General features: G+C 43.8%; 1 protein-coding gene across 1 annotated transcript in view; it reads left to right on the top strand.

Moving 5' to 3' along the window:
- LOC120909304 (membrane-spanning 4-domains subfamily A member 4D-like) overlaps positions 1-16,529 on the top strand; it is a 69,525-nt gene that overhangs the window by 14,633 nt on the left and 38,363 nt on the right. Inside the window, exons 2-3 of the mRNA XM_040321051.1 lie at positions 4,803-5,146; positions 15,899-16,009. Coding sequence (XP_040176985.1) covers positions 4,808-5,146; positions 15,899-16,009 — 450 coding nt within the window. The 5' untranslated portion in view covers positions 4,803-4,807. The remainder of the gene's footprint in view (positions 1-4,802; positions 5,147-15,898; positions 16,010-16,529) is intronic.

Below are 16,529 nucleotides of genomic sequence, written 5' to 3'. Positions count from 1 at the left end.
ATTGCAGAGTAGTTTGGGGTATTGCAGAGTATGGGGATATTGCAGAGTATGGGGGCATTGCAGAGTATTGGTGTTATTGCAGAGTATTGCACAGGGAGGGATGGATGGCTGGATCTGTGACTGCATTTGTCACAGATCCAGCCCGCAGCAGCTGCTGCTGCTTCCGCTCTCTCCCCTTTCCTCTCTCACACTGTACCGTTCGGTACAGAGAGGAGAGGGAGGAACCGGCGTCATCACATGACGCCGGTTTGTTTACATGTGATCGTTCCGTCATTGGACGGAGCGATCACGTGGTAAACCGCCGCTATCAGCAGCGATTTACCATGATCCGTGATCCGGACCCGGCGGTCACGGAGATTCCCGTGTGCGCGCCCCAGAGAGTTAAGCAACCGCCTTGTAGATGTATTTCTTCTATAGGGCGGTTGTTAACTGGTTAATAAAAAAAAAAAAAAGCATACTTCTCTTTTAAAGAGATGCAGTTGCCCAACAGTAGTTCAGTATCAGCACCTCAGTTGCCCAACAGTAGTTCAGTATCTTAGTCCTCTAATAGGTTAGTGAAGACATCCCTATGGCTCCTCTTGAGACCCTCCTGGTTGCAGTCACCAGTGTTCTCATTTGGCAGCGTGTCTCTCTATTGTCCCATTACTATTATTGTTTTTGTTGGGAGGTATGCATTTAAGATATTTCCACATTTTGCAGTGGCTTTATCTTTTATACTTGTATGTATATTGAAAAAAATAAAGATATGCACTATATTACCAAAAGTATTGGGACACCTGCCTTTACATGCACATGAAATTGATTAATGGCACCTTAGTCGCAGACTCGCAGTCCATAGGGTTCAATATTGGTTTGGCGCACCCTTTGCAGCTATATCGGAGTCAACTCTTCGGCAAAGGCTGTCCTCAAGGTTTAGGAGCGTGTCTATGGGAATGGTTGACCATTCTTCTAGAAAATACATTTGTGAGATCAGGCACTGATGTTACACAAGAAGGCCTGGCTCGCAGTGTCTGCTCTAATTCATCCCAAAGATGTTCTATTGGGTTGAGGTGCAGGCCAGTCAAGTTCCTCCACCCCAAACTCGCTCATCCATGTCTTTCTTGTTCTTGCTTTGTGCACTGGTGCACAGTCATGTTGGAACAGGAAGGGGCCATCCGCAAACTGTTCTGACAAGGTTGGGAGCATAAAATTGCTAAAAATGGCTTGGTATGCTGAGGTCTTAGGAGTTCCCTTCACTAGGACTAAGGAGCCAAGTCCAACTCCTAAAAAACAACCCCACATTATAATCCCCTCTCCACCAAATGTTTTGGACCAGTGCAAGACTGCAAGCCAGACCTTCTCGTCCACGTCAGTGCCTGACCTCACAAATGCGCTACTGGAGGAATGGTCAAACATTCCCATAGACACACTCCTAAACCTTGTGGGCACTGGGCAGGCTTCCCAGAAGAGTTGAAGCTGTTATAGCTGCAAAGGGTAGTCCAACAATATTGAACCCTAGACTGGGATGCCATTAAAGTGCAAGTTTGTGTAAAGACAGGCGTCCCAATACGTTTGACAATATAGTATATATTTGTCTCTAACCTCAAAAATAAAAAGTTTAATATTGCAATTTACAGGTGCTTAGATGTGATGGATGCATCAGTTTCCTTTTTAAAGGCTTTTGTTTTTTACATTTACTGTCCTAGGATGAAAATTCTCACTAACTGTACTGTGTCTATGGAAAGGCAGTAAGGTCACTGTAATGAAACATCCCACACTCCGCTTGAGTGCTTTCCTCATATACCGCTTCCTTCCAGTCTGAATATAGATATCAGATATTCCAACCGCTGACAACTACAAACAAGACGATACTCGTTTGATTGCTGAACATGGACTGTTTATTATAACCAGAATACAAGTCTTATATACAGTTGAGGAGGAGGAGGAGGTTCCGACCTCCTGCTCATATTACTCTAACAATACACCTGTAGCCAGAAACATAAATTAACATGAGCTAATTAACTAACCCCTTAAAGCAGCTGATGTAAATCCCTAACTACAATACACATTATCATACATATCAACACAGAACTCCTTCATACAATTGCAGGGTTAATTAGCACAAGCAACAATGGGTGAAAGACTCTTAGAAGTTATACTAGACTCATTTACATTATAGCAGACAACAGGTGGCTGGAGTTGAAATCGGCATCTCCTAACAGTATGTGTCCCAACATTATGAATCAGTCACTCTTTTTAATATGGCATACATAGGGTTCCCATAGTCTGCGTGTATTAGGGGGACTGGGACCTGAATCCAAAGTAACATCACCTTAAGAGTCCCCAGGCATACAGCTCACAAAGAGCACCGTCCCCCCAAATGCCAGGGCCGGTGATCGGTAGGCAAGAGGCTAGCATTCATTGCCCTCCAAAAGCCTCTGTCCAAGGTGAGTCTGTCACAGTCACCCAAGACTACGCCCTGGATTTGGACTACAAACACCTGTCTACTCCTGATCTCTTTAACCACTTGTCCACCGGGCCTACTTTGGCACTTCTCTCCTTCATGTAAAAATCTCAATTTCTTTGCTAAAAAATTACTCAGAACCCCAAACATTATATATATTTTTTTTAGCAGACACCCTAGGGAATAAAATGGCGGTCATTGCAACTTTTTTCCTACGGTATTTGCCGTATGGTATTTGCGCAATAATTTTTCAAACGCCTTTTTTGGGGGAAAAAAAACGGTTTCATGAATTAACAAATAACAAAACAGTAAAGTTAGCCCATTTTTTTTGTATAATGTGAAAGATGATGTTACGTCGAGTAAATAGATACCTAACATGACACACTTTAAAATTGCTCACACTCATGGAATGGCGCCAAACTTTGGTACTTAAAAATCTCCATAGGCGATGCTTTAATTTTTTTTACAGGTTACTATTTTTGAGTTACAGAGGAGGTCTAGTGCTAGAATTTTTGCACACGCTCTAACACACACGACGATACCTCACATGTGATGTTTAAATGGCGTTTACATATGTGGGCGGGACTTACATGCGTGTTCAGTTCTGAGTGCGAGCTACTGGGGACACAGGCGTTTAATATATATATATATATATATATATATATATATATATATATATATATATTTATATATTTGTTTTTTTATTTCACTTCATTTTTTTTTTTTTTTACACTTTAAAAAAAAAAAACATTTATTATCACTTTTATTACTATTACAAGGAATGTAAACATCCCTTGTAATAGGAATCGCTGTGACAGGTCCTCTTTATGCAGAGATGTGGGGTCAATAAGACCCCACATCTCTCCTCCAGGCTTACAAGCATGAGATTGTGAAAAAAAAAACGATCTCATTCCGACAGCCGCGATTGCGGCTTTATTTACTTCCGGGTAACGGGGGCGTGACGTCATAATGCCCGGGCCTCCGACGGTCATAGAGATGACTGGTGACATCTGGTCACCAGTCATCTCTATGCTTCCCAGCCAGCACCGGCCGATTCATTCTCCGGGCCCCCGATGGCACGGGAGAGCGCGGAGAAGCCCCGGATGGTGGCGGGAGGGTGGAACGTTCCCTCCCGCTGCCTATAAGAACGATCAAGCGGCGGAACTACCGCTTTGATCATTCTTATCGTGCAGAGAATCGGCGGCTGAAGACGGTGATATCTGAATGATGTCTGTAGCTGCAGGCATCATTCAGATATCACCGCACAAAGTCGAGGACATCATATGACGTCCTCGGGGAACACGTGGTTAAACAAGGGCTCCTTATAAAGTTTCCAGACTTTTTTAACCCTAATATATATATGGGAGAACACAATGGCTCCATGGGAAGGATTCCCCCATCAACACGGATAGTGTTGATGTAGGAATCTAGCAATTTTCCTGCAACTGCTCAGTCAATGGCCAGCTTAAGTTGTGCCATTCAAAGAATGATTTGACTTACAGGGGATCCAACCATTCTTTTCTGTATGCACAAAAATATATTTTTATATTAGCCTTCTCCTAATACAGTTGTAACAGTCACCAGCGTTTACGATATTCCCTTCCATCAACCCACGACAGCTTATCCGACACTCCAACCATCCAACAGACACGATCCATTCCCCCAGAATTAAGACGAGACAAGCTCTGTTCTTTCTGATTCAAACGAATGAACTAATGCTTTAATGGTTAGCTCTCTTATATACAGTACAGGCATGTTACAGTTAATCAAAGGAACAAAGAAACTCTCCACCCACACATCACACAATGGGGTTTCAATCACATTCTTTTAGATAATGACATTCAGAGGAGTTAATTATGCCCCAGACGTTCGGACGCGATTCACCTGCATAATACACATTCCTATGTCAGACGTTTTGGCACCGGTCTGACATAATTAACATGACCTAATTACTACAGTAAAAGCTAGACATCTGACCTTTACAGACTTAATTAGCATCTCACAATGGAATGTCTAGGAGCAGACGCAATTAACACCTCAAAAGCATGTGTCCCCCCATTGAATGAAAACACTCCATTTGGAGTCAGACTTTAACAACTTGTAATATTCCAAGATATCTGCAAAACATGAATTATCAGTAATGTCCCATCTCATGAAATGTATAATTATTATTTCTCAGTCACCCTATGCCCAAAGGGGCACAGGAGTACCCCCCATCCTTCAAAAGTCTCTGGGTGTCACCGGTCATTCCGTTACAACAGTGATTCAGCAAAATATTGAAGCACTGTTGTGTTGATTTATTTGGGAAGACATGCAAAACCCTGGTTTTAACTTTTTAAACCTTTTTCTTCTATTTTAGATTTCATGATGTCAGTTCCTACGAGAGAAGACACATCTCATATCTATGAGACTCTAATGACCAGGGCTTCATCTTATGAGACTCTAATGAGCAGGACTCCATCTTATGAGAATCAAACGAGAACGGCTCCATTTGCAGTCCCAGCGTCAAATGTGCCCGTAGCATCTTATTTTCAGAACGTCAGTCCCCAACACCCCATGTACTACGGCCCTCCTACAAACCAGAACTGGAGTGTCCCCACTGGGGCACCACAATGGCAGCTGTCCGCCATCATACCCCAAAATAAGGACCCATCTTTACCATTTTTCCAAACATTTCTGAAGGGTAAACCAAAGGCTCTGGGAGTAAGTATTAAAGGTGACCATACGGTGGACAGTTTATTTATACAAGGAGCCAAGACATTATGAGAAACACATCTAAAAGTGTATCTGTCCTTTTGTATTAGACAATATGATGTATAGGGAAGAGTAGAAATGGAGATACAGGTAGATCTTTGTAGGTACAGGACCCTGTATTGACACACAAGTATACCTGTATCTCAATAGACATGTGCAATTCGTTTAGTTCCAAATTCGTTTAACAAATTTAGACAAATTCATTAATTCGGAAATATCGGAAATTCCGAATTTTTCAGAATATTCTGAAATCCGAAAATTCGAAATCTTGGAAATTCGTAAATTTGAAAACTGAAAATTCGGATTTCCAAAATTTCAAATTTTCGGATTTTCAAATTTCCGAAATTTCAAATTTTCGGATTTTCCAATTTCCAATATCCAAATTTCGGAAATTTCAGAAATCCTAAAACAAGAATGAAAATTCAAAAACCCGGAAAAATCGGAAAGTTATTGTTTTAAATTTTTGGATTTTCGTTCTTATTATTACTAACTATTAAATTATAGGTATTAGAATTTCCTTTCAAATTTGGCTGTTAGTGAATGTAACTAATATAAATTTATCCAAAGTTATGAATTATCCGTAATAACAAATGCCGCATCTAAACAAATATAACGTAACAAATTAATAATAATAAACAATAATAATAACATTTTATTTTTATCTTAACCACTTACAGACCGGAAGATTGGACTGCCTAATGACCAGGCCATTTTTTGCGATACGGCGCTGCGTCACCGACGCTGTACCCAAACAAAATTTCTCACAAATGGAGCTTTCTTTTGGTGGTATTTGATCACCTCTAGGTTTTTTTGTGCTATAAACCAAAAAGAGGCAATTTTGAAAAAAAAAACAATATTTTTTACTTTTTGCTATAATAAATATCCCTTAAAAATGTTTTTAACCACTTCCCGCCCGGCCTATAGCATATTGACGGTCGGGAAGTGGTTCTGTTATACTGACTGTTGACTGGGCGTCATATGACTTCTAGCATGCCGATCGCGAGTGCGGCATGTCAGTCTGACACCCTGCATCTCCGAATGTGATAAGAAGCCTGTGACAGAGGCTTCTTACCACGTGATCAGCTGTGACCAATCACAGCTGATCATCATGTGAACCAGGAAGTGCCGGTAAACAGAATTCCTCTGTTCACGCTGACAGGGAGAGCGGATCTCCCTGTCAGAGGGGGGGGGGTGCTGCATATCAGTGAAGGGGAAAACAAAATGTGTGTATATATATTTATATTCACAGGGCTCAAAATTTCAAGCCCTGAGCCACTAGCCAGGCCTTAAGAGTTACTAGCCACTAGTTGCACCACCCAAATCCCTCCCCTGCCCCACCCCTAAGTCCGCCCCTAAACACGCTCTTGTAAATTATCTCATGAAATGACACTGTTAAATGTTTTAAGCAGAATTAAGTTCCAAAAATAAATATTATTAACAACAACGTTAACAATATTAACTTAAAACATATCAGTACCCATCAGTGCAGCCTCACTGTGCCCATCAAATGCAGCTTTATGGTGCCAATAAATGCAGTCTCACTGTGCCCATGAACACAGCCTCACTGTGCCCATGAATGCAGCCTCACTGTGCCCATGAACGCAGCCTCACCGTGCCCCATCAATTGCAGCATCACCGTGCCCCATGAATTGCAGCACCCATAAAATGCAACATTACCGTGCCCCATCAATTGCAGTGTCGCAGTGCCCCATCAAATGCAGCATCGCCATGCCCCATCAATTGCAGTGTCGCAGTGCCCCATCAATCGCAGCGTCACCGTGCCCCATCAATTGCAGCGTCACCGTGCCCCATCAATTGCAGCGTCACTGTGCCCCATCAATTGCAGCGTCACCGTGCCCCATCAAATGCAGCGTCATTGTGCCTCATCAAATGCAGCTTCACCGTGCCCCATCAATTGCATCGTCGCAGTGCCCCATCAAATGCAGCGTCACCGTGGCCCTTTAAATGCAGTTTCACTGTGCCCCATCAAATGCAGCGTCACCATGGCCGTTTAAATGCTGTTTCCTGTTTCCCTTATCAAATGCAGTGTCACCATGGCCCTTTAAATGCAGTTTTACTGTGCCCCATCAAATACAGTGTCACCTTGCCCCATCACTCCAGACTCACCATTGCCTTGATGCGCCCGGTTCACACACACACAGCGAGCATCTCCCACTGTGTGTTACGGAGCTGGGTCTGTGTTCGGCGGCTCCGTGTAACAAGATCCTGCCCCCCTAGACCGGCTCGTGTGATAGGCGGATCTACTTTTACACAAGCCGGTCTAGCGGGGTGGAACCTTGTTACACGGAGCTGCCGAACACAGACCCAGCTCTGTACGTAACACACAGTGGGAGATGCCCGCTGTGTGCGTGTGAGGAGGAGACGGCTGCAGCTTCAGTCCAGCCATGCCGCTCGGTGTCCTCCGGGTGACAGTTTCCTGGCTGATCGCTTCAGCCAGGAAACTGTAAGCCTGCTCTTTCCCTGTACCTCACTCGCCCTGCACTAAATTCCACTCGCAAAATGCGAGGAGGCGAGTGGAATTTTTGAGGGTTATATATATTGTGACAGTATGCGAGGTGCGATACATGATCATAGGTACATTTCACCTCGCATACGTTCCATTATGAGGGACTGAACCGGAATCCGGTCCGGGTTTTACAGCCTCTGGGCCTGGCTAGGGTTCCGGTCCGGATGTTTGGGTCCACTGGAGTCCACAATCAGCTGGACTTTAAATGACCAGGAAGAGAGCACAACAGAGCTCTGGCTTGAAACTCAGGAAGGGGCCTGAGTGAGGGGAGCGCTGAGTGCTGGACTGAAAAGGTTTGCTTTACTACATGTTTTGTGGGTGACGGGGACCAGCCCCACACTCTATAGAGAGGAGATCCTGTTTGTTTAGTTTAGCGCCGGACGGCAAGGATTTAATTTACTGTTTTGTTTATTTTAATCTGCAAACCATTTACAAATAAAATCTGGCATCCGCCAGACTTAAAAGAAAGTGCCTGCTTACAGACTGTGATTTCAGAAAAGGTGATCCCCACGAGCTAATCCCTCACAATATATATATATATATATATATATATATATATATATATATATATATATATATATATATATATATATATATATATATATATATATATATATATATATAATGTGCACTGTGTTAAAATAATCAATATGTGTGCTTTTTACTATAGTGGTTTTTCTGTTATATTAGGAGATTTTTCACATTAATGCAGTGGATGCAAGGACTATTATCATTCTAGTCACAACTTTTTAATTTTATGTATGTTTTTTTTAGTTACCATTTTTTTGTTCATTTAGGTAGCGCTTCATTGTTTGATTATTATTTTGCTTCATAGTTTATGTGGGTACACTATTTGTGTTACACAGCCACCACAACAGACATGCACATTTTTGCACTTTATTTGTTTGCTTTATTCTCTGTAGTAGAGCAGGAGTTTTTTTTTTATAGTATTAGCTATCACATGGTAAGGGAAAAGGAAGTAGCTGCTCCAAGTGGGAACCCAGATGAATATCCTCCGTTGCAGACAACTCAGGTGCAGGCAATGCACTTAGCAAAGCAGGAACAAAAATTGTTTCTGGACAGCCTTTATTAAAAGAAGGACAGCACTACAAATCACAGCAACATAAAATAAAACCCGACCACTGACGCGTTTCGCACTGAAACTAGTGCTTAGTCATAGCTAAAAAATACAACAACATTACAAGTTTATTAACCCAGTGATGACAGCTGAAAACTTTGCTGTTATAATGATGATCATTGTAACAGCAAACAAGTGAAAAAATCCATGATCACCCCCTCAGAGTAGTATAGTGTTTCTATGGTGAACTCAGCCGTACGTGGGAGCGGGTACCTGTTAAAATCCCCCCCGAAAGGTGCCAAATGTGGCAGTGGAGGAAGACAAGAGGATCTTCGCCTTTTGGGTGGAGCTCCGCTTTAAAAGGTAACTCCACTTTTGTGGGAAAAAAATAGCAAATAGAAAAAATAATATAGCATATACATTGCCACATAAGCCATATTGTATTTGAATGTTACTAAAAATTATCTTTCCTTTTCAATCTGCAGCAGTAGAATTTTATGTAAAAAGCAATGCATTATACAGAATATTACAGATGCACAGAAAGCATTTCCTATTTTCGTGATTGGCTCACTGATTTTCCCAGAAGTCTGCACTAAGGCCCCGTACACACGACCGAACATGTCTGCTGAAACTGGTCCGCAGACCAGTTTCAGCGGACATGTTCGGTCGTCTGAAAGTCCGACCGGACAATTTTCTGGCGGATCGGACAGGTTTCCAGCGGACAAATGTTTCTTAGCATGCTAAGAAACATGTCCGCTGAAAGCCTGTCCGTCGGACATGTTTGGTCGTCTGTACAGACTCACCGGACACGTCCATGCATGCGTCAAAGTGATTCGACGCATGCGTGGAAGCATTGACCTTCTAGGGCCGCGCACGCCGCTGCGTCATCGTTGCGGCGATGGCGCGGCCACGTTACCGCGTATCGTGTCCGCGCGAATTTCTGTTTGATTGTGTGTACAACCATCAGACAGAAATCTCAGAGCGGACATGTCCGATGAAAACGGTCCGGCGGACCGTTTTCATCGGACAGTCCGTCCGTGTGTACGAGGCCTTATATACAAATTAGATTTTGTGCATCCCCTGCAACACAAATTAGATTTTTGTTGATATATTCCCAAAGGAAAAAAAATAATCATGTCTAAAGGGATGCAGCCCCATGCCTCTTTCCTAAATAGACCCAGGAAAGTGCAGCAGCCGATTGATTATAAAATCGCTCCCATTCACAATGATTTTGCACATGGACACAGACAAACAGCTCTTTCTTCAGAGTAGCAAAAGGTTGGAATCTGCAACAATGTTCATAGAACACCCAGAGGGGAATGTTTTTTTTCCTCAAAAAAAGTGGAGTTACGCGAAGGAGAACGAAGATTTGCGGTTCCTAGGACCAAAACTATGGAACGCTCTACCAACCGCCATCTGATTGGAGGTGAATCACCTGGCCTTCAGGAGAAAGATCAAGACCCATCTCTTCTGAAGGCCCAGGGAATGGATACCAAAGCGCCCAGAGGCGATTCAGTTCGCATGTGTTGCGCTATATAAGTTTCTCACTCACTCACTCTTTAACTAGGGAGTCAACATAGACTATATACATAGATGCAATTACATTGACCATATAACTTTAGAGGCAGCACAGGGCACATTTGTAAATTTTGGAGCTGCCTCGTTCTTCTGTCAGGCAGGCAGTGCCATCTGTTGAGGAACATGGTGTAAAGATCTGGGGGGATTATGCTCAAGTGGTGTATGCAATTTCAGGAACACCAGTCAGTCCAGACTGTATTTTTAAGGCCATGGCAGCCCAATTTTATTTAAAGGAAACAAAGTTGAAAGAAAATAACAGCAATCTTCCCTCGCAGGAGGTTCCACCATCACTGTATAACACAAAGTTCAGTCTCCTGGCTTACTCAGTCTTGCTTGATCAAACTCCCTCCTGGAGCTTATTTGGTCAGCTTTGTGCTGCTCGGTCGGGGGCCAAGTCTGCCTCCTGGATCTAGGGTGGAGCTTTCTCCAAGTGCGAGCTCTGAGCTCTCTTCCCGAGGGGAATATGAACCCAGCTTGCTAAAACCATGTTACACAGGGTGACCTTTCCACATATCCCCCCCACCGCTTCGCACCAAAAGGAAGAAATATAACACCCTTCTTCCTAAAGGGGCACTCCTGCTCCTGGTGGCAGCTGTGCGGTGCATCCCAGGGCCCAGCTATGAGCGGGCGAGCGGTTCTTGGGCCTTAATACCCATATGGTGGAAGGGAACTGGCCTTTGTATACCAGGATGGAAGTCGGCAGAAGCTCCTTCTCGGCTGGCAAGGTCTGGTTTCACTATTCCATGGCAGCAGTTTTTGTGTGTTGTCTTGTCTTAGCCTTCCTTTTAGCTGTTTGTTTCTTTCCTTCCCATTGGTCTTCATAGTGCATGGAGCGCTTCTGCATTGGAGGACGCTGCATCCCTTCTGTGACTCCGGCCGCCAGTAGCATCAAGGTCTCAGTGACTCTGAGGCTTGGTTATGCGCATGCACGGAACGGCAAGGGGTCCTGTGGCTGCACAGGCGTCGTTCGACCGGTCTCCATGGCGCAGGTAAGCGACGGAGGCCGGAAATTACATAATTTCAGCAGGGGGTTTAAAACGCTTGGAGCCCCTGTCAGGTTGGGATACCTGTGGGCAGCCAGCGACAGCATCCCGGAGTCCAGCACCACCTAGAACAAGGTAATCCCTTTTGCTTTCTTTGTTCCTGTGACTGATCTTCATCCTCTTAAAGGGGAAGTATTAAAAAAAAAAAGATAAAGGAGTGCATATATACTAAAAAGTGGACTGCTTCTCTGGTGCTTAGGTTCCTAGTCCGAGTGGTGTCCGAATCTTCCCGGTCTGTGTCTTTGATCGATTGTCTGAGATTCATGGACAAGTCTCTGCCTTTGTGTGGCCAGCCCTCTCGCACAAGGTATGTGCGGATGAGGGGAAGGGGGGTGGAATTCACATGGTTATTTCATCAGAAGACACTAATTGCTGGTCTTGGTCCCCCCTCCCTTTTTCTTCTTATTTGCTTTCTTATAGCCCTGCCAGATTAGATCATCAATTATTGGCTCTAGTCGATAGGGACCTTGCCAGGGCGCAACATTCTTCATCTAGGTCCAGATGCGACTCTCCGTCTGAGACCCACCATCAGTGGAGATGTTTCCATTCCTCCTCCAGTCACCACTACCACCACCATGATAGCCGCTCTGACCACAGAGCCTGCTGGGGATGTGGGACCCGAGTCCCGGAAGGCAAATCCTTATGCGATCCTTGTAATGCCCGGGTGGTTGGGGAAAAAGAGACGGAAACTCAGCATATCTTGTCAAACGTGTGGTGCAACAGTCCCTAAAGGAATTGGGTACATCCCACACGCAGATTTGGTTCTCTGGCTGACGAGGCCCAGGAGGATCCCCAGCCAATCCCAGCCATTTTATGCCTCCCATGATATATTGCACAGCGAGATGGAGGGAGATGAGTTTACTGTGGGCTTCGACTTTTCTTTAGTTTCCCCACTAATTAAAGCATTGGAGTATACCTCTCACATTTTTGTAAATATTTTATTATATCTTTTCATATGACAACACTGAAGAAATTACACTTTGTTAAACAAGCTGTGCACTCACTACTTTACATTGTAGCAGTATAAATGTGCTGTCCCCTCAAAATAAATGAAACACACAGACATTAATGTCTAAACCGCTGGCAACAAAAGTGAGTACACCCCTAAGGGAAAATGTCCAAATTGGGTCCAATTAGCCATTTTCCTCCCTGGTGTCATGTAATTTGCTAGTGTTACAAGGTCTCAGGTGTAAATGGGGAGCAGGTGTCTTAAATTTGGTGTTATTGGTTTCACTCTCTCATACTGGTCACTGGAAGTTCAACATGCTATCTGAGGATCTGAAAAAAAAATATTATTGCTCTACATAAAGATGGCCTAGGCTATAATAAGATTGCCAAGACCCTGAAACTGAGCTGCAGCACAGTGGCCAAGACCATACAGATGTTTAACCACTTACCCCCCGGACCATATTGCTGCCCAAAGACCAGAGTACTTTTTGCGATTCGGGACTGCGTCGCTTTAACAGACAATTGCGCGGTCGTGCGACGTGGCTCCCAAACAAAATTGGCGTCCTTTTTTTCCCACAAATAGAGCTTTCTTTTGGTGGTATTTGATCACCTCTGCGTTTTTTTTTTTTTTGCGCTATAAACAAAAATAGAACGACAATTTTGAAAAAAATGAATATTTTTTACTTTTTGCTGTAATAAATATCCCCCAAAAATATATAAAAAAACATTTTTTTTCCTCAGTTTAGGCCGATACGTATTCTTCTACATATTTTTCGTAAAAAAAATCGCAATAAGCGTTTATTGATTGGTTTGCGCAAAAGTTATAGCGTTTACAAAATAGGGGGTATTTTTATGGCATTTTTATTAATATTTTTTTTACTAGTAATGGCGGCGATCAGCGATTTTTTTTTTCGGTATTGCGACATTATGGCGGACACTTCGGACATTTTTGACACATTTTTGGGACCATTGGCATTTTTATAGCGATCAGTGCTATAAAAATGCATTAGATTACTATAAAAATGCCACTGGCAGTGAAGGGGTTAACACTAGGGGGCGGGGAAGGGGTTAAGTATGCCTGGGTGTGTTCTTACTGTGGGGGGGGGAGTGGCCTCACTTGGGGAAACACTGATTTTCTGTTCATACATTGTATGAACAGAAAATCAGCATTTCCCCTGCTGACAGGAACGAGAGCTGTGTGTTTACACACACAGCTCCCGTTCCCCGCTCTGTACCGAGCGATCGCGTGTGCCCGGCGGCGATCGCGCCCGCCGGGCACACGCACGGGAGTCGGGGGCGAGCGGGGGGCGCGCGCGCGCGCCTCCGGCGGCGCGCGTGCGCCCCTAGTGGCGGCTAAAGGGTAGGACGTCCATTTACGTGGTCTCGCCTAGGAGAGCCACCTTGTGGACGTAAAATGACGGTGCGGCGACGGCAAGTGGTTAATGGGACAGGTTACACTCAGAACAGACCTCGCCATGGTCAACCACAGAAGTTGAGTGCACATGCCCAGCGTCATATCCAGAGGTTGTCTTTTGGAAATATGAGTATGATTGCTGCAGAGGTTGAAGTGCTTGGGGGTCAGCCTGTCAGTGCTCAGACCATACGCCTCACACTGCATCAAATTGCTCTGCATGGCTGTCATCCCAGAAGGAAGACTCTTCTAAAGATGATGCACAAGAAAGCCCACAAACTGTTTGCTGAAGACAAGCAGACTAAGGACATGGATTACTGGAACCATGTCCTGTGGTCAGATGAGACCAAGATGAATGTATTTGGTTCAGATGGTGTCAAGCATGTGTGGCAGTACGAAGACAAGTGTGTCTCTTGCCTATATTCAAGCATGGTGGTAGGAGAGTCTAGGGACTGGGGAGCTACAGTTCCTTGAGGGAACCATGAATGCCAACATGTACTGTGACGTATTGAAGCAGAGCATGATCTCCTACCTTCAGAGACTGGGCCGCAGGGCAGTATTCCAACATGATAACGACCCCAAACACACCTCCAAGACCACCACTGCTTTGCTAAATAAGCTGAGGGTAAAGGTGGTGGACTGGCCAAGCATGTCTCGAGACCGAAACCCTATTGAGCATCTGTGGGGCATCCTCAAATGGAAGGTTGAGGAGCGCAAGGTCTCTAACATCCGCCAGCTCTGTGATGTCATTATGGAGGAGTGGAAGAGGACTCCAGTGGCAACCTGTGAAGCTCTGGTGAACTCCATGCCCAAGAGGGTTAAAACAGTGCTGGAAAATAAAGGTGGTGACACAAAATATTGACACTTTGGGCTCAATTTAGACATTTTCACTTAGGGGTGTACTCACTTTTGTTACCAGCGGTTTAGACATTAATGGCTGTGTGTTGAGTTATTTTGAGGGGACAGCAAATTTACACTGTTATACAAGATGTACACTCACTACTTTACTGTACATTGAAGAAATTACACTTTTCTACAGTGTTGTCACATGAAAAGATATACCGCATTTGCCGGTGTATAAGGCGACTGCGCGTATAAGACGACCCCCTAATTTTACAGTTTTTTAAGATTTTTTTGCCTGTACTCTTCATATAAGACGGCCCCCCTTCCGAGGCTTCCGATGCTTCATATTTCTTCCTTCTGGAGACATATATTCTTCTTCATTCTTGCTGGAGCTGGAGCCAATCACGGCGAGCAAAGTATTCTATTAATGAATACAAAGCCTGCTTGGATTGGCAGAGGCTGTAACATCATCAGCCCACGCCTCTCTGACTCTCAAAGCCAATCCGACCATGCTACTGTATGTAGCCTGCTCGGATTGGCAGAGGTTGTTTCTCCAATCCGAGCAGGCTCTGTATTCATTTGAATACGTCTCTCACCAGGATTGGCTAAGCGGTATATACTGTATGTAGCCGAAGCTACATAGAGTATTACTGCACATCCAGCAGGCATTCAAGCTGCTGACCCGGCGTATTAGATGACCCCTGCTTTCTGGCCAGTTTTTTTAAGTGTAAAAGGTAGTCTTATACGCCAGCAAATACAGTAATAAAATATTCACAATGTCAGGGGTGTACTCACTTTTGTGAGATACTGTATGAATGTCAATGCATAAAGCAGCATTTCAAACAGTACAATTAGCTCTGATAAAAGACACTCAAAAACTGTCAAGATGACTTGAAAGAAATCTAAACGTTGAATTGACAGCACAATAATACACGGCAGATATAAGTCTGTACAGGGATCCTAACAAATGCCACGTCAGGTTCAAATTGCTGTTTGACTTTTGGTAAGACCCACAAAAAATGAGAAAAGTTCTTTGAGGAACTTGAACTTACCTTGAAAGAATCCCCATCTGGGTTGAATCATCAACTAGGCAAATCTTTTCAGCTATCACTAGATATCAATTGTAATTATATAATCACACATAGGTTGGACTTGATGGACTTGTGTCTTTTTTTAACCTCACCTACAATGTAACTATGTATGTAATAGCACTTAGCAGAGTATTGTGCAAAGCTGCATCAAACTAATTAAGCCTTGTTCTTTTTTACCTCAGATTCTGGTCATTGTGGCAGCCATCTTGGAGATTGGTCTCGGAATTGCATTGATCTTCAGTTCCTTATCTACCACGATTATAAGTGGCATTACGTTTTGGGGCCCGGTGTTTGTAAGTACCTTTACAATTTGCTGTTTGTGATGTGTAATAACTGGGTGCAAAAAGGCATCGGCCTGCAGTTTCACCTGATAGCCAATGATTAACTTTTACCAATGTAGCTGGGAAGGTTTGAATCTTCCTCAATAAGTACAAAGACAAAAAGAATAACAGGAAATAGCTCCAACCCTTTCCTATGCTATCCAAAAAGAAACTTGGCTAGAGTTCCACTTTCTAATTGATTGACATCCTTGCGACTGGCGCATACAGCGCCTCACGAGTTGCCGAAAGAAGCCGAACGTCGGTGCGCAGGCGCTGTATAGAGCTGAAACGCAGTCCGGCTTCTTTCAGCAACTCGTGACGCGCTGTATGCGCCGGTCGGAAGGATGTCAATCAATTAGGAATGCCTAGTCCCGCAGATTACATACCCGGAAGCGGCGGTGAAAATACGGTATGTACGGCAATAAAATTAAAAAAAAACAGCCTAATGTCATTCTGACAACTCGGCTGAATGTAATGTTCATTTTTTTTTTTG

Source organism: Rana temporaria, chromosome 8 (assembly GCF_905171775.1).
Source record: "Rana temporaria chromosome 8, aRanTem1.1, whole genome shotgun sequence".
Classification (NCBI taxonomy): Eukaryota; Metazoa; Chordata; class Amphibia; order Anura; family Ranidae; genus Rana; species Rana temporaria.
The sequence above is the reverse complement of the archived record's forward strand: the minus strand, read 5'-3'. Positions and strand labels throughout refer to the sequence as shown.